Below are 26414 nucleotides of genomic sequence, written 5' to 3'. Positions count from 1 at the left end.
TGCATAGAGCCTCGTGTGAGTGTAAAGTTACACAGTGAATAACCTCACTTTAGGATGAGGTGGACAAAAACGGAGAGGGTGGGATGAAACATAGGCTATATATCGGAGTCAGACAAGTAGGAAGCACATTTTTCACTAAGAACAATTAAATAATTAATTTCAACATATAACTCATTATTAAGATGAAACCCAGTTAAATTGCCTATAAGAGTTGATGGCATTAAAATGCACTCGGTCAACCGAATTGTGCATCATCCATGCCATGTGTACTTTATACTGCAGGCTTACACAAGTATGAAGCGTTTACTCCTTAAACCTACGAAAAGATCTTACAGGGTCCGCAGGAAATCCTATGTCGGTATTACCTACCATAGACCACAACAAAATAAATTCAAACAATAATTCAAACGTTAAACCGAACGACATATGTTATCATAATACTACGTACACTGGGAAAAACATCGAGTTCGATCTCGCGATAAGTGCAATCTTCCATCTTGCCACGTTCCAGTGCTGTTAGAAAAAAGGGCAAAAGGGGCGGTATATCCCTCGCTGGTATCCACACGATTGAATAAGGCATCTGCCTGTGGTTGCTGATTGGATAATATTTCAATTAGCTCCACCCACAATGGCTTTGTATGGCTAGCACTGGTCGAATGCTTTGTCGCTCAAAAAGGGGACGGGGTTGCTATGGGCTTCAGTGTATGAAGGCAGAGGGATTTCATTTTGCAGGGCACCAGAATAGAGACAGGAATTTACAGTCTGTTAAGCTTTTACGTATCACGAAGAACTAACCATTGCAATGGCTCAGAAGAAAAATGCAAAAGGGAACATCAAAAAAGGTTTGTATATTTACATATTTTCGTCAAAAATGCGCGCAGTCTTCTTGCAGAAGGCCTGGAAGTTAATCGGGCGAATAGATTTATTATTGTTGTTCTCATTCTAAATGCTTGGTTGTGCTTATCAACAACGATGAGACATTAACCTGATGGCAAAACGGGCTCGTGGAACAAATAATTAACAATATCCCTAGTGCAGTATGTCGACTAAAGCCGTGAATTATATATAAACTATCTTTGGTGCGTTACATTGTAACCGTGCATATTTATTTAATCGTCTACACATTCTGAGCGAACAACGTGTCACTTACAGCAGTCCGAGGTATATTGGCTTGTCATGCTTGTTTACTTGGAAATCAGTAAAAAAGGGTGCAGAGTGTCTGCATGCTCTTGCACAAGCCCAACTTGGCCTAGTTTATTTGACTGTTTTTGTTTAGAAAGCAACTAGTTATAGACCTATATTTCTAGACTCACGTTTGCTCATTGCTGGAGTCAGAGTTGTTCCAGTGCTCACGTGTCAATATTGGGAGAGCGTGGGAGGGGTTACACGTGGCCTCTAGGGTCTCGAGTCAAATCCCATACCCCCACAGACTCCGTAATTAAAAATAAAGCTTTGCTGTATTACTCCAATCTTCTTGGTAATCAACGTCCGTTTGTTGGGGTTAGCTATTATTATTGATTTTCGTAACCGTATGTTTATGTAAGAGTGGTCAAAGTGTCTTAAATCAGACTTGATTTAAAAGTATGCGTGTTATACGTGAATTAACCTGTAAAATTACGACACATGTCTCTAGTTTTGCCTTCTAGTCTGACTTTGGGTGTCGATGTTGCCTCAGACTTGTGAAGTGAAGCACGCTAACTGGGATCGTCAGATATCTGCCCCATATTTCTTCTCAGTCGCTATAAATAAATATATATAATATATATAATCTCTATATCCGTATTCTTGATAATGTAATTTAAGTGCTATTTCGCAACCTTCGCACGTGGAAAGCATTCCAGTTTGTCTATCATCAAACATCTTGAGTATCAAATATTATGAAATACTTTTCTTCTAATGATAAATATCTAGAGCCACGTGAAGGCTCTGAAGTTTATTTTCATAATTAGTGCGACTGTCCTTAGATTGTTGGTCCAGCAAGCATTCATAATTTTTTTTTGACTTTGAAACATGTGTATAAAATAACTGCATAAAACAGGTCTTATTTTATATGGGTAAGGTCTCCTCATTGGTGCTGCCAGGTTGGAATCACATGACCAGCCATATACTACTAGCATCATCTTAGTAACCACCCTGTCATTGGACACTTATACTTGTGGATTAAATTTATCCTGGTTGACTGTGACTGGTCATTTTCTACAATGGCATTGTTAACTAAAAACTATATCAATCGAATGTTGCTGAATTGATTGATATAGTCATCCAAGATGACAAACAAAACATTTACTGAGTGCACCTTTAATGCCTTGCAAGCTGTTCATAGAGAAGTGCAATGCTGCCTTTTTTTAAATTGTTGGAATTACTCCTTCAGGGATCTTTTCAGATGCACAGGATTATTTGCAGACTGCCAAAGAAATGGTAAAGAAACCTTTCATGGTGCATTTGTGTGTTTGTTTGTTTTTCTAAAGCATCTCTCAATTAATTGAATCAATCAAATAACCTTGCATGTTTCCACCCCCAGGGCATTTAATCTGTTGCAGTTCTCTGTTGTGTGTGCTTTTGTAGTAATTTTTATTTCAGTCAGTGAAGCAAATCGGTATGCATCTCTCAGAGACTGGAATTAATGTTCACTTTTCTGTTTCATGCAAAGTTTAAAGGTGTGCAATTTTTAACATAAGTCGAAGTAACATTGTTATTCTTTTGGGTGGAAATACAAAATGGTGAAAACACTATAGAGTGTGCATAAAAAAAAATTAATAATAATAGACTCATAATTAATAGATTTTTAGTCTGCTTCAAGATTCCAGATGGGGGTGTTTGTTGATAAGGTCACATAAGGGGTTAAGGGTCGGGGTATGCTCCTGTGACCAGGCAGGAACTGTTTTTTACTCAGAATGCGAAGCAGTGGGGTGTGTGTGTATGTATGACTGAAGAAAAGAGCATATTTCAAAGCAGACATTCCACTAGATTGATATGTAAGCGTAACAATGAACATTTATTACCCACAAATGCACAGCAACTTCAAAGGCAGTGCTTGAGTTACAAAAAGTGTTTGAGCACAGTTTTTCATAGCAGATTTGTTAAACAAATGGTTGAGTGGAAGATGTTAATAAGGGCACAATGGCTGCCATTTGACTCCCTGTGAATTAAAAAAGGAGTCGATCATATGTGACTTAGAGGTGTGGCTTTTGTAAACATTGCTCAAATAGCATGCAGCATTGACCTGGCTGAAATATTTAAATGCTCTATAAATGTATGTCTTACTGGGTATTGAGGGTTGTTTGATATCATTGACTATATTTGAAATGTTCTCATCTTTGTTTCTTGTGTCCTCACAGGGCTATTTTAAGTACATAATTTACCAGTTTGTTTGACACATGTTTTAAAATTCATTTTATGGTTCCTGCTACATGGCTAAATGTTTCTGACAAGTCCAAGGTGAAGCCCCTGCTAACATGTTTGTTTCAACAAGAAACTAGTGAGACCTGTCCTTGTATGGTAAATTAATAGCTCAATGGCAGGGAGAGTCACTGAGTTTGCCAAGATTGACATGCTCCTCCAGGCTGGAGGCTGTAAAATGCTTTTTAAAGTTTGATTGGCTTGCGATTAACTTATACATGCAATGAAGCAGTAGGCCTCTGTCCTTCCAAACTGTACTGTATGACTTTCTTCCACTGAACGCAAAAGAAGATGTGAGGCAGAATTTTATGGCACTTTTCCACTGCACATTACTGTTCAACTTGCCTCAACTCTACTCGCTTTACTTTTCTGAGTTTGCATTTTCCATTGCAGTTTAGTGCCACCTCAACGTTGGTGGGATTATAGGCTGGTCGTCATAGTTGCGCCACCTCTACTGCCATGACATCGTCTTAAAAACAACACAAACTGACCAAAACAATAACACGACCGCTAGCTGTTAGCTACTAGCTCATTCTGCTGCATAAAGCAGTTGTTGCATGGTGATTTTACACAAGTGTAACAGTTAAATTGGCCTGGTTGTTTTAAAAGCAAGCTTTCAGTAGCTAGTCAACTAAATAAAGTGAAGCTTTCAAGCATAGTATAGAGTTAACATGGCAAAATATACCATCCTCCATCGTGGATCAATGCCAGTCCAGGGTACTCTCCCCGGTTTAGATGGCGTCCATTTGGTCGAACCACTTCCAATTTTCCTTGATGGTTCTGTAGTCACTTAACTTTTCCCTACATTATTGGTAGGTCCGGTGGTAGCCGTGTGCGGCCAACAGCTGATACACTTCCTGAGAGACTTTCGTTTTGCTCATCGCTAACGAGTGGACTGTCTGTACCTTGTGGTTTTGCGCACAGCCATTTTTTCACAATTCGAAAGTCGCGTGAACAAACGATACTGTTATCGCTGTTCCTAACTTTAAAACTAACGGGTTGATGTTGCATGTCTGAAATCCAGTGACGCTGGTAGTGACGATACTCCATGACCAATCGGTAATCTGCAGGATTTTGACTTCACATTTAGTATCGGCTCGGCTCGCTTGGAACCTCGACCGAGGTGGTACTAAAAATGTATCAGGAACCATGTACTATCCACAGTGGGAAAACCCCAAAAAAGCTAGCAGAGTTGAGTCGAGTTGTACCTTGCAGTGGAAAAACCCCATTAGGGACTGATAGCCTCAGTCACCATTCACTTGCACTGGATGGAAAAAGGGTGTAATAAAATTGACAGAGGCTAACATTCTTCTGAACCTCTCCTTTTGTGTTCCATGGAAGAGAGAAATACAAACGGGGTTTGAATAAAAAAAAATGTAAAATGTTTTTTGGGTTGAGCTGACCTTTTTAAGTCAAGTAATTTTGGTGACCAATGAGCTTTTCAGCTTTCATATGTGGCTAAGAAGAGCAGGATGGAGTGGGGTTTACCCCTACCCTTACATATGAGTGCTCGAGATTTTCTGGCTTCAAGCAGACAGTTCTAAAAAATAATCCATTTGCTGGCTAAGTTCCATCTCAAGTTCCAACTCAATTCACCAGGGACACAAAGGCAGGAGACCTGCTGTTCTACAGGTAGGTTTGGGGTGAAAGAGGCTCTTTTGTTTCCCACTTGATCTAGAGGGATGGGGGAGCTGAAGGCAGAGGTCAAGGTGGTGACCGAAGGGACTGATATTATATATATTGAGTGCTTTGAAATAACGAGTGACTAGTTCATTATGACTAGTAGAGATGACATTTAATGAACAGTCGGGGGTATGATATAAAAACGTAACTTGAAATTCCATTATGATATTTTCACTGGATATACATTTTATTTAATCGTTTTTGTAATTTTAAGAGACCGCAGCCACAATTTAATGTTATATTCTAAATGACAAAAGTGCATTAAATGTTTAGGTTTTCTTTGCCTTTGCAAATAATTTATTTGCCTTAATGCTTGGAGTGTTGTAATTACTTTGTATATCTTTAACATTTACATATGCCATTTTTTTTTGTGTGTGTGTGCGTGTGCGCGCGCATGAAGTCGTTAGTGTGGTTTGACCTAGGAGAATGTAGCTGACAAAACACCTGTTCATTCTTCCTTCTAGAGATCAACATGCATATGTATTTATACCATGCTTCCATGAGTGTCAACAGCCCTCAGAATAACTCCGAGCCTTGAAGTTTTGTCACCTTGTGAATACTATAGATGTGTTTTGAGATTTAAACATCTTTAAAGAAATCTTTTGTGTGAGTGAATATGTGATATGGTTTGGATTTTATCCATGCCTAGTAATATGAAAGTAATTGTTTTGTCTAGATTCTCAGCTTCAAAGCTGTAATTATTAACTACATTAACAATCAGCTATGGTGGCCTTAAGAAAATGTGCTTAGTCATGCTATGATTCTAAAAGACTAATCCCGCTTTAAAGGCGTAGCTTTATTATAAAGCATGTATTCCTCTTTGATCCATGAACAGGGTTTTGACTTGATTGTGCTAAATGGCAATCAGTGTTTGTTTTTGTAGTACTGCTTGACTGGCATAATCTTATTCTTTGTTGTTCTTCAGATGCTAAGCCGCAACAGGCGAATAAGAATGGGAAGAAAGCAGAGGCTGCTGGAGGAACCTCCTTCTTCTCCTGGTTCATGGTGCTGGCTCTCCTGGGTGTCTGGACCTCTGTAGCTGTGGTGTATTTTGACCTTGTTGACTATCAAGGTGTAATTGGTGAGTCAGTCATCCATATATTGCACTTTTTTTCATCCTCTTGCAGAATTGATGGATATCATCTTTAGGGGTGGGCAATATACCGGTAGAAATTTGGCAACTGTTATACATTTTTGATTATCGTCTGTATCGTGGTTCCGCAATACCACCACCATGTGGCAAGAAAAGTGTACCTCGTTCTATTCACGTACACATTCTGTCTGAGAAATTGAGGAGGAAGGCGGAGTGGCTTTACGTGAGACTGAGATAATTGAAGAAATCTGTTAGCTAATTGAAGCTATAATTGAAGCTTCTCATAAGACACACGCAGCTGTGTTTTACATGACTTTCGCTCGCGCTGTCTCTGAAGCATGAAAGTGTGCAGCAGGCTTCCAGATTGGGCTCCACAGACTCTTAGCGCTAAACTCGGTTTCTCTCTATCATGGCACGAACTTCAAAACTTGCTTGACCCATTGAATTCTACTGAGTTTTGAGTTTTTTACCTTAAAGCACTATAGAGGAAGTCAAACATCTCAAATATTGAAAGAGCCTGACCTTTTAAGCAACACTGATGAAGAAAACTGCTAAAACTGTGTCATCTGCCCATGCTTATTTATTTATTTATTTATTTTTATATAATGTTAGATGTTAGAAAACAAACTGGCTTTGCTTTCAGAGATTCAAATATTGTTTGCAGAGATGACTCAAACCATTAAGAGCCTAATGAAGTGTTTTTTTTTTTTATAATACTAGTCAACACCATCAGACTGAAATGTGAAATGTAGCCTTGATTACCACTTTTTGAATCCCACCAATTGTTTTGTTTTTTTATTTAAATTTATTTACTCTGTTTGTCAAGTTCCATATAAAGAGAAAATTATACAAGAGGAAGTATTTATTTATAAAGTATTTCAATCAATGACTGGATTTGTCAAAAAAGGCATTATAATATGGTTTATTATAATGTTTTTTTTTTTAAATGTAACTATCGTAGTAAATATCGTTATCGTGATATAAGATCGCCCACTCCTAATCTTCAGAAAGTAAATGTATTTATATGCTCCCTTTTATTTATAATTTTTAAATATCTGGCCTTAATTTTGCATGCAGCCAAAGCGAAGGACTTGCGCTGTAATCTTTCAGAGGCATTACAAGGTATGAAATCTAAACCAATGATTAGGATCACCATCATAAACCTCATTTCATTGATAACCCATCATCCTTAATTATAAAATGAGTGAATGTGCCATTTCAGATTAGTTCTGTTTTTAGTATCCTCGTTCATACTTCAATTACTGTATCATAAGTTGCATAACATCTAACGTCCAATACTTTTTGAGGCATTGAGATCATAGAATCTATATGTACATAAAATAACAGCATAAAGGATAAAATCTGCCCCAATGCATTGTGTGAATGATAAAACGATAACAAGCACAACTTGTAACACTTGTAAAAATATAAAACCTTTAAATTTATAAAAAACATTTAATAATTGTTACACAGCATTATGTAATGCTTCACAGATCAGTAGTTCATGTACATTCATTTATGAACTTGTAGAAAAAATAAAAATTATGTATTGAATGATATGTAATGATGTCCTAACAAGGGTGGAGTTTTGTCTTGAAAATTGTGGGTTTGCAGAGTGAAGCATTTACATGTTTCAATTGATCATGGTATAAATGTTGGGGGGTTAATGCTAATTGTAACCTTAAGAAAGCACCAATTACTGTACTTGGAAAAGTTTAAGAGGATTCCTCATGCTTATGGCATTGTTCACCAACTTGGGTAACAACTGACTAAATCAGGTTCAAATTACTTTACTAGGTAAACTGGTATCCTATGATGCTGATGGTGATGGAGACTTTGATGTGGAAGACGCTAAAGTACTACTAGGCAAGTGCACTGATGTGAAAGAAATTGCTACCATATTTTGCATGACTGACTTTGGTTCACTTTTGTGCAATATTAAAATTAAATCAGACCAATGCACGCGCATGGCACTTTCATGTTTTTGAAATTATAGTTTTTAGCTCAAACACACCATTTTGGAGAAGAGATGACAGGTTATCTTGCATGCGAATTAGATCAACTTTTCATATGCAATATTAAAATGACAACATGATGTCACGAGAGAAAAGAGAGATTTATTTTCTCATGTTTCAGGCAGTTTAGTCGTTTTAACAAATAAGTTACTTAAGCCGTACATTCATCAAGAACCGCTCCATTAGGATTTCTCATGCATGGCCAGTGTCTGTCATTTTCCATACCCCAGCTTATACTTTTAAAGCATCTTCACCCTCTTTGTAGCACTCGTCCTTATCTACTAAATCTTGCCAATCACTTCTATCCTTTCTGTATTTTCTTGTTCTTTCCCCCCCCCCGTCTCTTTCCTTATCACGTTGGCATAGGGCTGACCAAAGATGGCAGCAAAGAAAACTCAGACTCCCTTGAGGAAGTCCTTGATATTTTAGCAGAAGAGGGCAGTGATTTGTTCCAAAGTTTCTTCACCTTCCTTTATGATGTTATGAGTCCCTTTGAAACACTAGAGGATGAAGAAACTGAGGCAGCAGTGGAGGACGTTGCTGGTGCATCACAGACTGAAGAGGTTCAGGGCCAAAAGACATGCATTATTTTAGGTCTTCAAAATCAGTAGTCATGTTTTCTACTGTAACTGTGACAAGCACTTTATTAGAAGAGGACTTGCTCCCTAGAAGACTTGATTCTGTTCCAAACACTTGAAGAAATATTTTGTTGGGAACATCACCAACAGTCATTTGAGGATCTATGAACACTTTTGCGACGATGATGTCATTTTGCACATTTACACCTTTTGTTAATATTGAACTTATGTAGTTAATGCTTTGTGGCTCTTTTGCAACAACCATTTCCTACTAATAGTATACTATTTCGCTTTTTATATACATACGACCGTAGTGCTGTAAGTTCAGCCAATGTAACGTTCCACCTTTACTGCATGTCTCAGTTCTATTATACCATAATCAATATAGTAGATATGTATTTCTCCTTGAGTTTTCACATGTGACATCTTACGCTTTGTTTTTCTGTTTTTGATCTATGAACAGTTTATTTTGAGCTAATTTCATAACCAGCAGTAATTGCTTTTTTGGGTAATTTATATCCTTGGCAATGAAGAATTCTTTAAAAAAACATTGTATACAGAGTTGGTACCTCTAAGCACAGAATGGGTAGTTTGACATATCATTGTCAGTTATTACTTTTTTGTGTTTCTTTGTGCTCATGGAACTTATCAATATTGTTCATTTCTTTGAGGAGGAGAGCGGCAACTTGTATAAGTATAGCCTGATTTTTGTTAACTACAGTCTCAATAGACGTGAATCTAACCAAAATATTACATATGGCATTAATAAAGGCACTTCAATAGTTGTTCCAGGCAAAAACTTGTTGATGGTCCTATCTAGGAGTCTTCTACTGAACCCCAGAATTCTGGAACCATCAACAATTTGTTCCTATACTGCCAATCTAATGAACCAAAAATGGTGTGCCTATCAAATGATATGTAGATATTATATATGGATTCTTTATTACCAAGTGGTATTTGAGAGGGTTAGAAATATTAATAAATGAAATACAGCATTTCCTACAAGCACATCAGGAATTATTTATACATACATGCATGCATGCATGCATACTCAGTGCATCCGGAAAGTATTCACAGCATTTAACTTTTTCCACCTTTTGTTATGTTACAGCCTTATTCCAAAATGGATTAAATTCATTATTTTCATCAAAATTCTACAAACAATACCCCATAATGAAGTTTGTTTGAAATCTTTGCAAATTTATTAAAAATAAAAATGAAAAAAAATCACATGTACATAAGTATTCACAGCCTTTGCCATGACACACAAAATTGAGTGTGCATCCTGTTCCACTGATCATCCTTAATTTTTCTACAACTTGATTGGAGTCCGCCTGTGGTAAATTCAGTAGATTAGACATGATTTGGAAAGGCACACAACTATCTATATAAGGTCCCACAGTTAACAGTGTATGTCAGAGCACAAACCAAGCCATGAAGTCCAAGGAATTGTCTGTAGACCTCCGAGACAGGATTGTATCGAGGCACAGATCTGGGGAAGTGTACAGAAACATTTCTGCAGCATTGAAGGTCCCAATGAGCACAGTGCCCTTCATCATCCGTAAATGGAAAAGTTTGGAACCACCGGGACTCCTTGAGCTGGCCGCCTGGCCAAACTGAGCGACCGGGGGAGAAGGGCCTTAGTCAGGGAGGTGACCAAGAACCCAATGGTCACTCTGACAGAGCTCCAGCGTTTCTCTGTGGTGAGAGGAGAACCTTCCAGAAGAACAACAATCTCTGCAGCACTTCACCAATCAGGCCTGTATGGTAGAGTGGCCACTCCTCAGTAAAAGGCACATGATGGCCCACCTGGAGTTTTCCAAAAGGCACCTGAAGGACTCTCAGACCATGAGAAACAAAGATTGAACTCTTTGGCCTGAATGGCAAGCGTCATATCTGGAGGAAACCAGGCATCGCTCATCACCTAGACAATACCGTCAAAGCATGGTGGTGGCAGCATCGTGCTGTGGGGATGTTTTTCAGTGGCAGGAACTAGGAGACTAGTCAGGATCGAGGGAAAGATGAATGCAGCAATGTACAGAGACATCCTTGATGAAAACCTGCTCCAGAGCGCTCTGGACCTCAGACTGGGGCAATGGTTCATCTTCCAACAGGACAACGACCCCAAGCACACAGCCAAGGTAACAAAGGAGTGGCTACGGGACAACTCTGTGAATGTCCTGGAGTGGCCCAGCCAGAGCCCAGACTTGAACCCGATTGAACATCTCTGGAGAGATCTGAAAATGGCTGTGCACTGACGCTCCCCATCCAACCTCATGGAGCTTGAGAGGTCCTGCAAAGAAGAATGGGAGAAACTGCCCAAAAATAGGTGTGCCAAGCTTGTAGCATCATACACAAAAAGACTTGAGGCTGTAATTGGTGCCAAAGGTGCTTCAACAAAGTATTGAGCAAAGTCTGTGAATTCTTATGTACATGTGATTTATATATTTTTATTTATTTAAATTATGCCAGACGCAAAGAAAGCTGTTTTAAAAAAAAAGGTGTTTTGCACACTTTATTATAAGTGCATGGAGCAGACTTGCCAATTGTGGTTATGGATTTTAAAAGGGTTTTTCTAAGTACTGGATCAACTTGTTTGCAAGTTACATCAAAATGTCAAAGCTACATAATGTTGTTTTTCTGGTTAACCAAGGAGTCTTTCAGTAAAGTTATGAAGCCCTCTTGCAGTTGTTACTTGCAAACCTGCATGTGTCTTGACCAATGAAGAACTACATGTACATATAATTCTTTAATCTAAGTCTTTTGATAATACTAGGCAACCTTGTACTCATCATAAACCTATAAATCCTAAATCCCATCACCTTCCATTGTAATCTATGGAGGATGTTTCCAAAGTACTATTGAAGGAGCTCTGAATTTTGAATCCTGTTTACTTGCCAATCCCCAACCATTGCAGAGCCAACTAATTGCATTGGAGTTTGAGGTGTGTGTAGGTATTGTAGTTTAGTCACAAAGTTCTCACTCGAGTTTTTCCACGCCAAAGATGTTGGTTTGAAGCTAAGGGAAGCTCTGAAGCAGCAGCTCCCCATCATTCATAAGAAAGTGGAGGCCAGGAAGATTGCTAAAATGGCACTGGCCGAGATGAGGAGCATCCTAGCCGAAGAGAGTACCATGAACCGAATAAGGGAGGAGTCTGAAGCCAAGGCTTGGGAGAGGGCTGAGGTGCGACTGAAGGAGAGAGAATAGAGGAGGATGTGGAAAAGGCCATGGAAAGGTTTAGAAAGAGGAAAGGGAGAAAATGTCAGATACAGAAGAGACAAAGGTGTCTCAGAGGGTGAAAAAATATGAGGTAAAGGAAAAGCCAGATATGGAAAAGAAATTTCATGATAAGCCTGTTGTTGATGTAATAATGTTGAGAGCAATGGAAAAGCCAAAGAGTCTGATAAGGCTGCATCTTAAAGGAAACTGTATTCCATCTTATAAAAATGGAACACTGGTTGGTAAAGGTTTATACCAATAACGAATGTCAGGTAATTTTTCCTTAGTTTAAATTGTGTTAACCTGTGGCTGAACTGGATCTCAGTCCATTATGAGGATACTTCAGAAGACCGCCCCTTATAGGCATGAGGCAAAGAAATACATTTTGTCTCAATGTGAGACCAAAATCAACAATGCGAATCATGTTGTGTAATTCTCTAGAGTGGCAGGCAGCAAAATGTTGAAGCATTTGATTGGTCTAAAGCAAAACAATGTGCTGTTTGCTGATCATCATGCAGAAATTGCATTTCTTCTTTTTTTTTAGGGTAGTATCTTATGAAATTCTAGCTATAGTGTGATATTTCAACATTGATAATTTTCTGCTGTTGTAATGCACAGCAAATAAAATAGGTTGTTACTTGATGATGAGGGAGAAGCTTATTATGTTGTCAATAAACACTATATGAGTACCCTGAATTAGTTTTCCAGTGCCTTTTTTTTTTTTGGAGTATTTTTTTGTTCAGTGTTATAGTTTTACTGTATTAGTTATTCTATTATGCTCAAACATGTTTTATTTATTTTTTGATTTTTTTTTTTTTTACAATAATACTAATCTTTTCTCTAAAAAAAATATATTTTGTCTTCTGTAAGTTATCACTCATCCTCTTCCTATTGGTCTGTTTCAACTCTCAAACACATACCTGTCTGTCTAGAAGATAAAGCACAGGAAAAAAATATTTTGTTCAAAAGTAAACCAAAAGTTGTCAACAGTTTTGTTTTGGAAGCATAGATGCTATTCTTTGAATAAGATGGACTTCAAAAGAGCCATGTGCTTGTTTTGTGTGACTGTATTCTACACATGCCTCATGTATGCACATCCACATGTAAAATCCTCAGGACTGAAAGATAAGCCCACCATTGTGACCAGTGAATCAGTTGAGGAGGGCCCCGCTGAACCTGCGGAAGAAGGTAACGTTTTGTCACATAGTATTACACCGTAAACGAGGGGGGTGCCGTAAACATTTATTTAAAAGAAACTGAAACCTATTTGTATGCATCAAAAAATGAAGACTTTCACATTTTTGTATTGTAGAATTGCCATTATTTTCTTGTTGTATTTAAAAAAAAAAAAATAAACCCAAACAAACAAACAAAAATCACCACTATAATCAATGTTGCAGTATAAAATGTACAAAATAAGAGCTCTATCTATTGTGGTTTGTAAAATCTTGATAATGTAGTCATACATGTATGAGGAGCCCTTCTAACTTCCCACATCATTAATATGAGCATTCATTCATTTGTTTGACTTTGGTATAGACTTATCTTGAAGTTGTTAAACATTAACACTATATCCATAAGACACCTGTGCTTTATGTAGGATTTACACTGATAGACACAAATGAGTAAAGGGAACATGAGCAGTTTGTACCTGCAAGACAGCAATGATAAGCTGGTTTTGCCACATACCACCAAATCCTTGTTTAAACTTGACATAAAGGGCTTCCGTATTGAACTGCAAGAAACCGCAATCATGTAAGCCTAATCACTGAAGCATGATTATACAAGCATCTTTTAACAATTAAACAAAGACCCTCAATCCATAAGTACAATGATTGTTTTCCTTTCAACGAAGACAAGTTTAATAGTTAATGAAGCATTGCCTGCCAACAAATACTTTAATCGGTGTTAGACATTTAGAAATATTATTAATCCGAGCATTGAATGGCTAATCTGGTAAAGGGTTGAAGAATATGTTGGTGTTTATCTTTTTTTGTTTCTTCGTCAGCGCCTATTGTTGAGGAAGAGATCAAAGCCACTAAAGTTGAGGAAGCTGCTCAGTCACCACCAGGTATAGATTTTGTGAGCATTTAGAAATTCCAATTTGTAGTTGTTGCAAATTTTTGGCTCCGAAGTAATGCTGTAACAATTCTATAATTTAAAAAACATTTTTTTATAACAAATTTGGTTTTAATCCTAAAGTTTCTGCAGTGATTATTGATGGTTCTTGTAAAAAGTAGTACAACTAGACCCAAACGGAGTCTGCGGCATCTGCATCATTCACAAATGTCTCCACCCTTTACATGTTTACATTGTTATAATTTGACAATGTTTTTAGCTACCAATAAGAGTGCAATACTCTCAACTCCATTTAACAAAATTTTCTTAAACATTATGACCCCCCACAGAACCAGAGACTGTGGAGCAAGAGCCTGTTGCTGAAGAGGAGCAAGAGCCTGTTGCTGAAGAGGAGCAAGAGCCTGTTGCTGAAGAGGAGCAAGAGCCTGTTGCTGAAGAGGAGCAAGAGCCTGTTGCTGAAGAGGAGCAAGAGCCTGTTGCTGAAGAGGAGCAAGAGCCTGTTGCTGAAGAGGAGCAAGAAGTTCCGGAGGAAGAGCCAGAGGTTGTGGAGGAAGAGCCAGAGGTTGTGGAGGAAGAGCCAGAAGTTGTGGAGGAAGTGCCAGAGGTTGTGGAGACTGTTCCAGATGTGGAAGATGCCACGGCAGAGGCTATTGAGGAGACTATAGAAGAGGCTGCACAAGTAGAAGAGGCAATTGAAGAACAAGTTGAGGAATCTGTACCACTTGAAGTGGTAGATGAGGTTGTTGGAGAGGAAGCTGCGCCAGTGGAAGAAGCGGTAGAGGAAGCTGCGCCAGTGGAAGAAGCGGTAGAGGAAGATGCACCATTAGAAGAATCAGTAGAAGAAGAGGCTTCATCAGTTGAGGAAGTAGTGGAGGAGGTTGTACCAATAGAAGTAGTAGTTGAAGAGGCTTCACTCGTGGAAGAAGCGGTAGAGGACACTGCACCAGTGGAAGAAGAGGAGGATACACAAATGGAAGAAACCGTAGAAGAAGCTGTGGAGGAGGATGAACAAGTAGAGGAAGCATCTGAGGAGTTAGAACCAGTGGAAGAAGCACCTGAAGAGTCAGCCCCTGTTGAAGAAATGGTAACCGAAGAGGAGCTAATAGAGGCAGCTGAGGCTGTTGAGGAGGATGATGAAGTACAAGATGACTCAGAGGAACCAGAGCTTGAGGAAGAGAGTATAGAAGAAGAGGGTAAGTTTTCATTAATTCAATCTAATGGAGATCATGAAAAGGAAAATATGATCTATGGACAAAAAAGGCAACGAAGCAATGCTTAAATTGTCTAATGTTGTTATTATAATGAAGTGATGCATTAACAGTGCAATATCATTAATGTGGATGTTCATGTTATCTTTTATTTTGTGTCAGTGACAACCTTGTTTACACCGGTTACTAAGATGCGTCTCGGGTGAACCGATCATATGTGGTCAGCTGAGACTGCTGTTTACACCTGGTCACTTAAATGCATCTCCTGTGACCACTTGTGTTCAGATTTCGAGGGGAGGGTCTCTTTTTTTTTTTTTTTTCATGGTGACATGCATCAACTACGTTATGCTAAATATGCTACTTCCTGATGCAGCTGAAATTTATTCAAAGCACAAACATTTAGAGCAAAATTTCCTGTTATTTTAGGGACTTTCCTGTATTTACCTGAGCTTCAAATGTCTGTGATTGTAATCTGTGCCCCTGCGTGTTGATTTCAGATACACCATAGATGATCTGTGTAGTTATAGTGCTTGCGTATGTATCTGCTTTTTCAAATTTTCTGATCAGCAATTTTTTCTTTTAAAACAGATAATCTCGTAACCGGCAAAGTTTAAATTTGTTAACTTGTTTTAGCACAGTGGTTAAATGACAGTGGAGGGGTGGTGCTTTACTGCTGTCTGGGATGCATTTAGGAGAGAAAACATGTGATGTGGTCTAAAATTTTATGTGGTCATGTGATTTTGACTACCTTCGTATGTTGTTTTTGGGATCAGATCAGAAAATGTTTTAGACACTGTAAGCGCCTGTATTTAAGGCTTACCACTTGTGACAGATCACCAGAAATCCATCTTAATACCAGGTGTAAATGGGCTCAGAATGTTTAAATGTGCAGTTGTAATTGAGCTAATTTAGTTTTTGCATAGAGCTACAGTCATCATATCTGTCCAAAAATACATGGCACATTGAATGATTGAATATTTGAAGAAAGGACATCAGTGGACGTTTTAGACTTAACCTTTTGTGTAAAGCCTGCTTCTAGCTATTCGGTGACTTTTTAAAAAGGTTCGTCATTCCTCTTTTTTTTTTTTTTTTGTCCACACATGTATTAAAACACAATAAGTAAATACTCTTGTTGCGAAATAAAGCGGAGCAGGAGCTCAAACAAAACTTGCACATCAGACCATCTTTAAAGGAATCACCCTGGTGTTATATCTTTAATGCATCCTTTTATTAAAGTAAAAAAATAAGGAATCAAGTAACGTAAATAAGGACAAACTCCGAAACTAACATTTCACTCTGCGGTCAGCGCTGCTTCTATGAGTCGCGTGAAGTGACCCGATCTAAGGGGTAGAAATTGAAACTTCACCCGGCTGATTCACACTCTGGTCCAGGGACACACATCTCTTGCATGCTTGATGCAGCTAGATTATAAACTGATGGCTCGCAACGTATTCAGTCATAATATATGTCAAGGTGAAGAAATTGGCGATACGAAGCTCGATTAAGAAGATAATCATTTTTAATGAGTTTTTGATTTTGTTGTTGTTTTGGCTTGTTTTCCAATATAAACATTAAAAACTCCATTTAAAACAACATACATTTACTTTAGGAGCTCTACTGCAGGAGAAAAGTGTGTTATATGAGAATGTTGAATATAATATTAAATATTTGAAAATATATAAAAATCCTTATACAAGATTAACTTTCCTCAGAAGCAACATTCCCCAGAGTACATTTAGATTTTCAGAGAATATATCTTGAATAGAAGTATATTTTATCTTTACTGCACTGGCAAAAGTGTGAACTAGTGAAAAAATGCACTTATAAAAGCAAGCCTTATATATTGCTTCTGGGGCAAATTTTTTTTTAAACTATTTTGAGATACTTTTAAATGGAAAACAAGACATAAAGCACTTGATAACATTATGATTTTTTTGCAGTGAATGTATTAAACTTAATTTGATTCAGTGAATGTCATTTAGGGGTATTTTTAAAAGATGATTTTGTCCTCTTTATTGTTAGTAAGCACATTTAATACAACCTTTTAAGTCAAGGCACAAGCTGAATAGTCAGTTAAGAGCTAATGCTTAATCGTTGCAATAATCACTCGTATAATCGTTCTAATAAACATTCGATTAGTCGATTTATCAAAATTATCATTAGTTGCAGCGGCCCTATTATCTAGGTCTTTTTTTTTTTTGCCAAAATCACTTCAGACTTTACACATTTAAAAAAGTCAAATTATTGTTTTAGTCCCACCTAATTATATTATCCCAGTCCTCACAGAATCAGGTGTAAACAAGTAAAATTAGGTACAGACAAGTTCTACAGTTCTCTTTTATTTATTTATTTATTTATTTATTTATTTTTTTACATTTGCTTTATTGTAAAATTGTCTTTGTCGTGTTACAGATGATGTAACTGCAGAGGAAGAACAGCTTGAGGACATTGCAGGTTGGTCATTCAATTTTATGTTTATAGAAAAGATCTAGAGCATGGGTCGGCAACCTATGGCAGCACTGGCACGCAGGGGGGTAATCACTGGCACATCAGCAAAGTCGAGAGAGTAGACCATTTTATTCATATTAAATGCCGCACTTGCATTCCACTCTACCTTTTTTTTTCTTCATTTTCTTCCCTTTTTCTCCCTATTTGGCATTTCCAATTCCCAATGTGCTTTTAAGTCCTCATGGTCACATAGTGATTCGACTCAATCTGGGTGGCGGAGGACTAATCTCAGCTGCCTCCGCGTGTGTCTGAGACCGTCAACCCGTGCATCTTATCACGTGGCTTGTTGTGCGTGTTGACGTGGAGACCTAGCGCGTGTGGAAGCTTCACGTCATCCACCGCGGCATCCATGCTCAACTTAACGCGCCCCACTGAGAACGAACCACATTATAGTGACCACGAGGAGGTTATCCCATGTGACTATCCTCCCTAGCAAGTGGGTTAATTTGATTGCTTCGGAGACCTGGCTGGAGTCACTCAGCACACCCTGGGATTCTAAATAGCGAACTCCAGGGGTGGTAGCCAGCGTCTTTATCACTTTACCCCCACACAATCTACATCTTGATGTAATCCTTCCTCATGATTATGCAGCGTGCTTTCATGAGCTGAATGGGAGGCTAAACGAAAAGTTAAAATGCGACGAGACTGCAGTATACCCTACAGACTTGTGCAGCGTGTGCAAGCTATTAATGCATCATGAGGGCTCTTCAAGGTGTTCTTCTGTCTGCGCTTCACTTTTTGGATTCGGTCAGTCAAAAATCTGAGTCTATTCAAAATATATATTAAACCTGGAAATGGTTTAATATATACCAGGAAAATAAAAAATGGCACTCCATGTCAAAAAGGTTGCTGACCCCTGATCTAAAGAATGGAGAATACTTTCGTCTATACTAAGTCTGTGATTTATCTATATGTCTTTTTGTATCTTATTCTTTCTTAATTACTTGTTTAACAGAGGAAATTACCCAGACAGAAGAACAACTTGAAGAAGAGCCCTCAGGTAATCAAAGTTTTGCCACAGATATTTCTTGTCATAATCATGACATCCTACAGCAGCTTAAGTGTATTCCATATCAATCATTTTGTGTGTTACAGAAACATAAAATATTGGGCAGTGTGTAAGATACAGAGGATCAGCACCACATAGCATCCCACTGGAATTGAGTAGCTGCCAATTTTCACCATGGGGTTAAAAAAAAAAAAGAGAACACAACTAGTACATTCACCACCACACCAACCCCCTTTTTTTTTTTTTTTTTTTTTTTAAAATGAATCCTATTTGTTAATTGATAACAGTCTTTTGTGCGCAAGTACACATTTTTTTGTGTACACAAGTTTTTGTCAACTTTTGTTTGATTGTTTGACTTTTCCCATTTCTAATTTTCCTCTAACATATGTGTGAAGTAGCCATTTTTGAATGATCATGGATGTTAGTTTTGGCTGTAGTTTCCTATCATGTGTATACAGAAATTTTCTTGTTGCTTTGTAGCTCCGAGATCTTTACATTTTATTCAGAATTTAATACCTGAGTGTCTCCAAGTCGTCTGTCGGAATATAAAACTAACTTTTTGTTTTAATGTGAACATACTATGCAATGCTGCACTGATATTTCACAGTCATTTCCCCCTTACATTTCCAATGTTGCATATCAAGGACAAGTTTAGGTTGGCATGTTAATCAAGATAATTATGTGATGTGTATGTGAATTTTTGCTTGTGCGTGTCTATTTAAATGTTCATGTTTAACTTTATGTGAAATTATCTTTTGAGCCATGTTGTCATGCTATTTCCTCATTTGTCTTTTTTAGCTTGCTGTCAGCCAATTTAGTACCTCTCTGTTGATACCTTGTCAGTACTATAAGTATATGTTTTGCTTGATGAGAGCGAGCTTGCTTGTTTTTTTTTTTTTCATATTTAGGAAACTATTTTCAAATTCAGATATGATCTCCCCCATCCAGTCTTTTTTTTTTTTTTTTTTATGAATACTTTTGCCTTTTGTCAGTAAGTTGCGTTCTACCATGTTAACTTTTGACTGTGATTCTGCTCTTTCACTTGGATATACAGTGGGCCAAGACCGTGTACAGCACCTGCAGCGGGTTGTGTTTGTCAAATTTCAGTACTTCACAGGCTCATGATTTGATAAGCTCTCTGTTTCAGGCTGATACTCCAGCTGCTGTTCAGTTTGTATATGACGGCCTTTGTGGCAGGAAACCTGAGGTAAATTCAAAAGTGTTGTTTCATGGGAAGTGTCATTATTGTAAATGCTCCCCACATAAATAGTGCTTCAAATATGGCGCAACTAAATATTTTTTTATATCAAGGGAAAGACTTCTTCCTAGTGCTTTTTGTGGGTCATCAGTCAGCATATGCCAAGTACTTTTGTCAGATGTCATGCACTGCCTATATGCTGCCCCTTTTAATTGCTATTGGCACAAAAAGAAAAAAGTTTTGTTGGCCACATTCAGAAGGAAACATGATTAAAGGTATCTTGTCACTAATAGCTTATCAAGAACAAATTAGTTTGCATATACTATTAATGTTCTTGTCATCATTGTTATCATGATTGTTATTATAGCGCAATGTAGCTCTCACCCTTGATACAGAGTAAATGGCTAAAAATTTTGAAACCTGTTTGATCTTTTGAAGGAAACTCAAGTTTGGCACCTGAATTGTTTCACTGTGGATTAATTTTTTTTATTTTTTATTGTAGTGTTATATGTACACTGTGGTTTTGCGGGCCTGACAGAATAAATGTTAATGTGACAGGGTTTAGGAATTCCTTCGAAACAGTGGTTCTCAACTCACAAGTGGCTGCAATATAGAATTTAGGGTTTCTTTTTCTACAACACTACAGGGTGTTTTCGACTCAACACTTTTGAAGTTAATGTGAATTTTTCATGCATCATGCAGACTTTTTCTTTTTTAGAATTTGTAAGGATTTCTCTTTTTAGTATTTGACAGTTTGTCAAATAAAATGAATTTTACTAAAGTGTTAACTTAAAGCCATATGCGAATGGTTGGATTTAGCAGCCTTAGTATTGACTGTACTTCAATGGACAGACACCTCATGACCAGAAATAAAACAATTTGTAAAGAGGTCATTTTTTTATTTTATTTTTTAATTGTAGTTAATTTTTAAACAAGTTTCTCAATGCTTTCTACTCAGAGGTTTACATGAAATCCTGCTGTATAGGCTAACTCATTCTAAGTTATTGAGTTATCACATTTTAGGGAGTTTTGGGTGACTTTTCACAAATCTGTAAACAATTGTACAGTACATGTTCTGTTTGAATGCAGCAATAAAGATTGGGACAATAAAGACACCTGTTTTCTCTTTATTGTTCCTGTTAATTTCTCATGAAAGTTGTTGTTTAACATTAATGCAATTAATAATACTTTAGATTACTTTTCTTATTCTTTGCATGTATCTCTAACCCTTGCACCACTGCAGAGTGGTGTTCACTTCCCTCTATTAAAGCTGGTTAAAGGTGCAGATTGTAATTGTGGCTGTTGTCTGAATGATCTGGCTGTATGGGGTGGAAGATGACTTGCTTGACCTGTTATGCATCGGAGAGACCATTTCCCATAATAATTAAGTCTTAATTGTTGCGTATTAATACAAAACACTGTCACTAAGGGTTATATATCTTAAATTAAAATGACCACTAAGAGATCAAGTTTACTATGTAAACAGTCGTCATATTTTTCACTCCGGTGAAAATATACTGCCAACACCTTATTGTTTTGAGGAAGGGAGTAGGCCTGTGATTTATTATCCTGGTCCGCGGGTTTTTTTTTGGAGTGAGAACAGTACAGTATTTGGTAATGCACAGTGCATTTTATGTTGAATCATAAATAATCCAGTGAGATCAGTTGCACAAACCTTGAAGTTTTTTAAACCAGTTTTTTTTTCTTCCATATTCCAAAGAACATATTCAGCGCTGTTGGTTACCCACAAGATGGTAAAAAGCACACTCCGAAAATAAACTTTCAACATATGTTCAAGGAATTAATAGGGGAACAACGAAATCTCCAAAACGGTTGTTCAATATTACGATCAAAGGAGATATTTCAAATCAACAGTAAAATCGGACAACAATGGTATCATAAATGGTTAATCTTTACCTCGGATTACGCTATAAAAAACAAACAACGCTATTTTCCTGGCTTGTCAAGACAGTGCGCATGCGCGCTTTCGAGTTGACTGACAGGCGATGTATGTTTCTAATAGATGATTGGCTTTTTAAACTTTAAGGCGGGACTTTTTTTTTCTACATCCGTTGACCGTCACCGTTCACCCATTCATTTTTAATAGAAGTTGCCTGTCTCTGCTAAACTGTCTCTGGTAACAGTATCTTTAGGGGCAAACACAGTATTTGAAGAACGTTAGAGCTAATCGACACTGATTATTTTATAATCAATATATGTTGTACAAAATGCATCGGTCGTTGGCTGAAAAACACTGATAGTTAAGAGTTAAATCTCTTCTTGTACTCGACAAGAACCCGGAAATGCTTGTCATGTAGGAGGACTGAAGCTGACAGCTTGTTCATTTCGTCGGTCAGTGGTACACATTTTGTGTTATTGTTATTTTTGTGGAACGGTAGTTTGAACATGTTTGAAATGTTTTCTTTGTATATGTGGCTAGAGGATAATGCATTGTTTGCATCAATATTTATGATCAAACGTAATTATAACTGGTCCAATGACGAAAAGAGGCAAATGGTAGATCCGTAAAGCATAGATGATATAGGTCGTCTGTCATGTATATCATCTGTAGTGGTAGTCCAAATTTGTAATGAACATGTATGACCACAACAGACATGGATTGCATAAACCTATGTATCGATTTAAATCGATTATCCATGCACACATGTACGGCAAAATACCATAATTATACTACAGGTATTGTTTCTAAAAAAATGTAAGAACTTCTGATTAGCCACCACTGTCAAAAATAAATTGATCTAAATGACAGATCCTGACAGGTACACTTCGGAGAAGACCCTATATTATTTTTATGATTTTACAGTGACAATAACTATACTACTTTTTTGTTGGAAAGGAACATTTTGTTACATGGTATTTTTTTTTGTAAGTATACTAGGGTATGAAAAGTAAGAAGACCCATTTGGAAGTCTATTTATAGGAAGAACACTATATAAGGAATTTGTCCAGGGATTAAATGACCGCCAGCAAAGTGAAAAAAAGAAAGAAATCAGAAACAAAAAGTACCTCCTCAGACAGACCCTTGCAGGCATTGAAGACTTTATCTGAATCTATGCATCTCAAAACCTTTGCCTAACTAGACATTTTAGGAAGCTGCTGCCTATGAAGCGTATCCTAGTTCTTTTCGGTTTAAAACGCTGTTTTATATAGACAGCTGCCCATGTATGCTGTAGATAGTAAACTCACTGGGGTTTGAGATGCAATTTTAACTCCTAATTGGATGTACAGCAACATAAAATGTTACAGCATCCCTGTGCTTGAAATCAGAAACTGACAAGAATGAATATTTTTTTATTTTTTTGTCAGATCAAAAAGTAAGTCCTTACATAAAGGCAAAATGCCTGATCTTTGGCAAGATGCGATGGACCATGCTGTGACTGTGGCCAGGAAGGCAGGAGAGGTGAGAATCCATCTTTTTTTTTTTTAGCTTGAGTAATATTTCCTAAAAAAATAATAATTTCAAAGTTTCTAAAAACTCACATATATATATATATATATATATATATATATATATATATATATATATATATAATTACCAACAGATGGTGAGGGATGCTTTGCAAAATGACCTGAAGATCATGTGTAAAAGTTCCAATGTTGATCTGGTCACTAAAACAGACCAGAATGTGGAGCGCCTAATTATTACATCAGTAAAGGAGAAGTTTCCTACACACAGGTATTGTGCCCATGCTAACACAGGCTCAGAGGATTTCTAATCCTACTTGTACATACTGTATAGGTTACAGGAGCATAGTACCTCTTGTAAATAAAATGGTCAGGCTCTGCTCCTATTTATTTCAGTTTCATTGGTGAAGAGTCAGTGGCTGCAGGAGAGCCTTGTGTTTTGACTGACAATCCAACATGGATTATTGACCCTGTGGATGGGACCACTAACTTTGTGCATGGGTAATGTATTAATATTGTATTCATTGATGTGATGCTGCATATGTCCAAAATATCCTAATTATGTGTGTGATTATGAGAAATCCATGATCAATTACATGATTAATTAAAATTTTGGATTTTCATATCTTGAAGAAAAATAAATAAATGTGTCTTCCATTGTTCAGATATCCATTTGTGGCTATATGCATTGGCTTCGCTGTCAAAAAAACGGTGAGCAACATTTGCTTTTTAAGTGCGTTCTCTTTCATTTTAGAATACTTAAGTGACAGCATTGGTAATGGATGTTTGTGGTGAGATGTAATATCACACAAGTTTTACTTGTGGAAGTTTGCAATTTTGAAAGTTAGTCCAATGGGAAGAACGGCGGTCAAACTAATTATTCCTCTCTTACAGTTAGAGTTTGGTGTGGTCTATAGCTGCATAGACGATAAGATGTACACAGCTCGAAAAGGGCAGGGTGCATTTTGCAATGGACAACCCCTACAAGTATCAGACCAAAAAGGTATTTGTTCTATGCATGTTGATCAGGATATGAAATTAACGTTTTTGCCCATCAACCACAGTGGCTAATAAATGCCCAATTTTACCAACCACTTTAATTTTGCACGCACGCACTCCATATTATTTTTATCATAATGATAATTTTGCAACAGATAAATTGTTAGTACAGTCATAAATATTAGGAATTAAGGAAGTCGAAAACAAAGTTACCCTGCTGATCTCATAATGCATGTAAAATAAACTACTCCATGGAAATAAAGCTAACTAAAAGATGGTCTGAGATCTTTTGCAGTGTTCGCATATTCTTGCAAACTGTTTTCAGATGACTGAGGAGTAAGAACACTATGCTTGTGCTACACTCATGAGCTGAAAAGCGGCATGAACATCTGAACACACAGTGTGCATCAACTGCTTTTCTTTTGTCTGTTCTTAAAAATATATATAATTGACTGTGTTTCTTCAAGAGTGCATTTTTGAGTCAAACGGCATTTCTTGCCCGCCACTGTTGCCTGTAGATAATGAGCAAAATTACCCACCACTGTGCATAAAATACCCACATTTGGTGGGCTGGTGGGTGTTAATTTCAAACCCTGATGTTGATCCAGTTTCACTCCTTGTCTGTTGAGTTTAGAGTCTTCTGAATTCTCTCTAATTGTTCACAAATCTAATAACAGAGATCAACCAGTCAATCATCGCCACAGAATTTGGCTCCAATAGAGATCCTGATGTCGTTGACAAGATTTTCTCTAGTATGAGGAAGATCTTGTGTCTGCCAGTCCATGGGTATGTCCCAGTATTCTTCCATAAAAAGCCTTACAAGAATAAAAAGTTTTGCTCCATTATAATTTTCTTGATTTGGTACTTGTTATTGTTAGTCAGAGGCAGATGGTATTAGGGGGAGGGACATTCCTAGTCTAGACAGAATTTTATTTGGCAGAAGTTTAATATGCAACGGATGCAGGATGAGTTATCATCAATATTTTTGGTCTGTTTACCTGAAAAATATAGAAATATAAAAAGTAAATTTTATTGCGTATATCGGCAAAAAATATATGGCCAATTTTTTGGAGTACACTTGTATATACATGTCTCAAAGCTAAGAAAAAACTCCAATTTTGATTTCACAATGCCTATTATTAATACTACTTAGTATTTATATATGTATTCTTATACCTGTAATGTGCATCAACTCTGACAAATTCCTCTCATATGATTATAAATAACCTCTTCAGGATGCGAGGTGCAGGATCTGCTGCCCTCAACATGTGCCTGGTGGCATCTGGTTGTGTTGAGGCCTATTATGAGATTGGCATTCATTGTTGGGACATTGCAGCTGCAGCAGTCATAGTCTCTGAGGCAGGAGGAGTTCTCATGGATGTTGAAGGTAAAGAGTAATCAATTGCTTGTGACATCATTTTAAATTTGATACAGATTGTTAATTTAGTAAATTTTGGCAGTGTTTGGATTTCAAAACATTTATTTTAGCTTGAAGTGAATATAATTGTCTATTAATATGATTTAATGATAGTTTGTTCTAAATGTCCTCAGGTGGACCAATGGACCTGATGTCTAGAAGAGTTGTTGCAGCTAATAACAAAACAATTGCAGAGAGAATCATTACAGAGATTGAGGCATTTTCAGCTGTAAGAGATGATGCACCTGTAGACCCTTTAAAGTGAACTTTCTTTTCCTTTACAAGTTAAGCTCCTATGTTAATGCAGTTTAGTTACTAAGACATTTAAAATTAAATTGCATTTTTTGGCATCTTTTGTATTTGTGTAAGTGATCACTGTCTCACAATGTTGAAAAAAATGCATTCAACTGTAATGCAGCTATGTATAATGAGGTCATGATTGATTATAAATTTGGTTGTTTTTACCTATTGGATATACCATTCTTTTTCTTATGTTTCCATTCAATTATAAACATATTTTGCAACATTAGAGTACAGCCGTGGCACTAAAGGCACACCTTAAGGAAAACTATATTTTTTTTCT

The 26414-nt window shown here is 37.2% G+C and overlaps 2 protein-coding genes across 6 annotated transcripts; both read left to right on the top strand.

The window, feature by feature from the left end:
• The first annotated feature begins 696 nt into the window (after positions 1-696).
• Positions 697-19024, top strand: LOC127644943 (probable serine/threonine-protein kinase kinX). Of its 3 annotated transcripts, XM_052128392.1 has the most exons (11): positions 697-842; positions 6008-6163; positions 7253-7297; positions 7973-8041; positions 13104-13175; positions 13996-14058; positions 14396-14628; positions 14671-15259; positions 17687-17728; positions 18738-18782; positions 18878-19024. In XM_052128392.1, exons 1-11 carry the CDS (start codon positions 803-805, stop codon positions 18883-18885), a joined length of 1362 nt encoding a protein of 453 aa, XP_051984352.1. In that variant the 5' UTR covers positions 697-802; the 3' UTR covers positions 18886-19024. The 3 variants fall into 3 exon arrangements, with proteins under 3 accessions (XP_051984352.1, XP_051984351.1, XP_051984353.1); XM_052128391.1 differs by having other exon boundaries at positions 14396-15259; XM_052128393.1 differs by lacking the exon at positions 7253-7297 and having other exon boundaries at positions 14396-15259.
• Position 19025: 1 nt separating this feature from the next.
• LOC127644944 (inositol monophosphatase 1-like) lies at positions 19026-26295 on the top strand. 3 transcript variants are annotated; one of them, XM_052128395.1, is made up of 9 exons: positions 19026-19998; positions 23317-23410; positions 23553-23686; positions 23812-23916; positions 24081-24126; positions 24310-24418; positions 25092-25200; positions 25650-25801; positions 25966-26295. In XM_052128395.1, the coding sequence occupies exons 1-9, from the start codon at positions 19970-19972 to the stop codon at positions 26094-26096; spliced, it is 909 nt and encodes a 302-aa protein (XP_051984355.1). In that variant the 5' UTR covers positions 19026-19969; the 3' UTR covers positions 26097-26295. The 3 variants fall into 3 exon arrangements, with proteins under 3 accessions (XP_051984355.1, XP_051984356.1, XP_051984357.1); XM_052128396.1 differs by lacking the exon at positions 19026-19998 and adding an exon at positions 22081-22341; XM_052128397.1 differs by lacking the exon at positions 19026-19998 and adding an exon at positions 22081-22348.
• The last annotated feature ends 119 nt before the right edge of the window (positions 26296-26414 follow it).

This window comes from Xyrauchen texanus, chromosome 6 (assembly GCF_025860055.1).
Source record: "Xyrauchen texanus isolate HMW12.3.18 chromosome 6, RBS_HiC_50CHRs, whole genome shotgun sequence".
NCBI lineage: Eukaryota > Metazoa > Chordata > Actinopteri > Cypriniformes > Catostomidae > Xyrauchen > Xyrauchen texanus.
Note: the sequence above shows the minus strand (reverse complement) of the source record. Positions and strands in the feature narration are given on the sequence as shown.

Excerpts from the sequence above, each read along its gene's own strand:
- LOC127644944 (XM_052128395.1), top strand. The coding sequence starts at position 19,970 with ATGACGGCCTTTGTGGCAGGAAACCTGAG. Across the intron at positions 19,999-23,316 it reads TTTGTGGCAGGAAACCTGAG|ATCAAAAAGTAAGTCCTTAC; the intron begins GTAAATTCAAAA and ends TTTTTTTGTCAG. Across the intron at positions 24,419-25,091 it reads ACAAGTATCAGACCAAAAAG|AGATCAACCAGTCAATCATC; the intron begins GTATTTGTTCTA and ends ATCTAATAACAG.
- LOC127644943 (XM_052128391.1), top strand. The coding sequence starts at position 803 with ATGGCTCAGAAGAAAAATGCAAAAGGGAACATCAAAAAAG. Across the intron at positions 8,042-13,103 it reads AGACGCTAAAGTACTACTAG|GACTGAAAGATAAGCCCACC; the intron begins GCAAGTGCACTG and ends TAAAATCCTCAG. Across the intron at positions 14,059-14,395 it reads AGCTGCTCAGTCACCACCAG|AACCAGAGACTGTGGAGCAA; the intron begins GTATAGATTTTG and ends GACCCCCCACAG.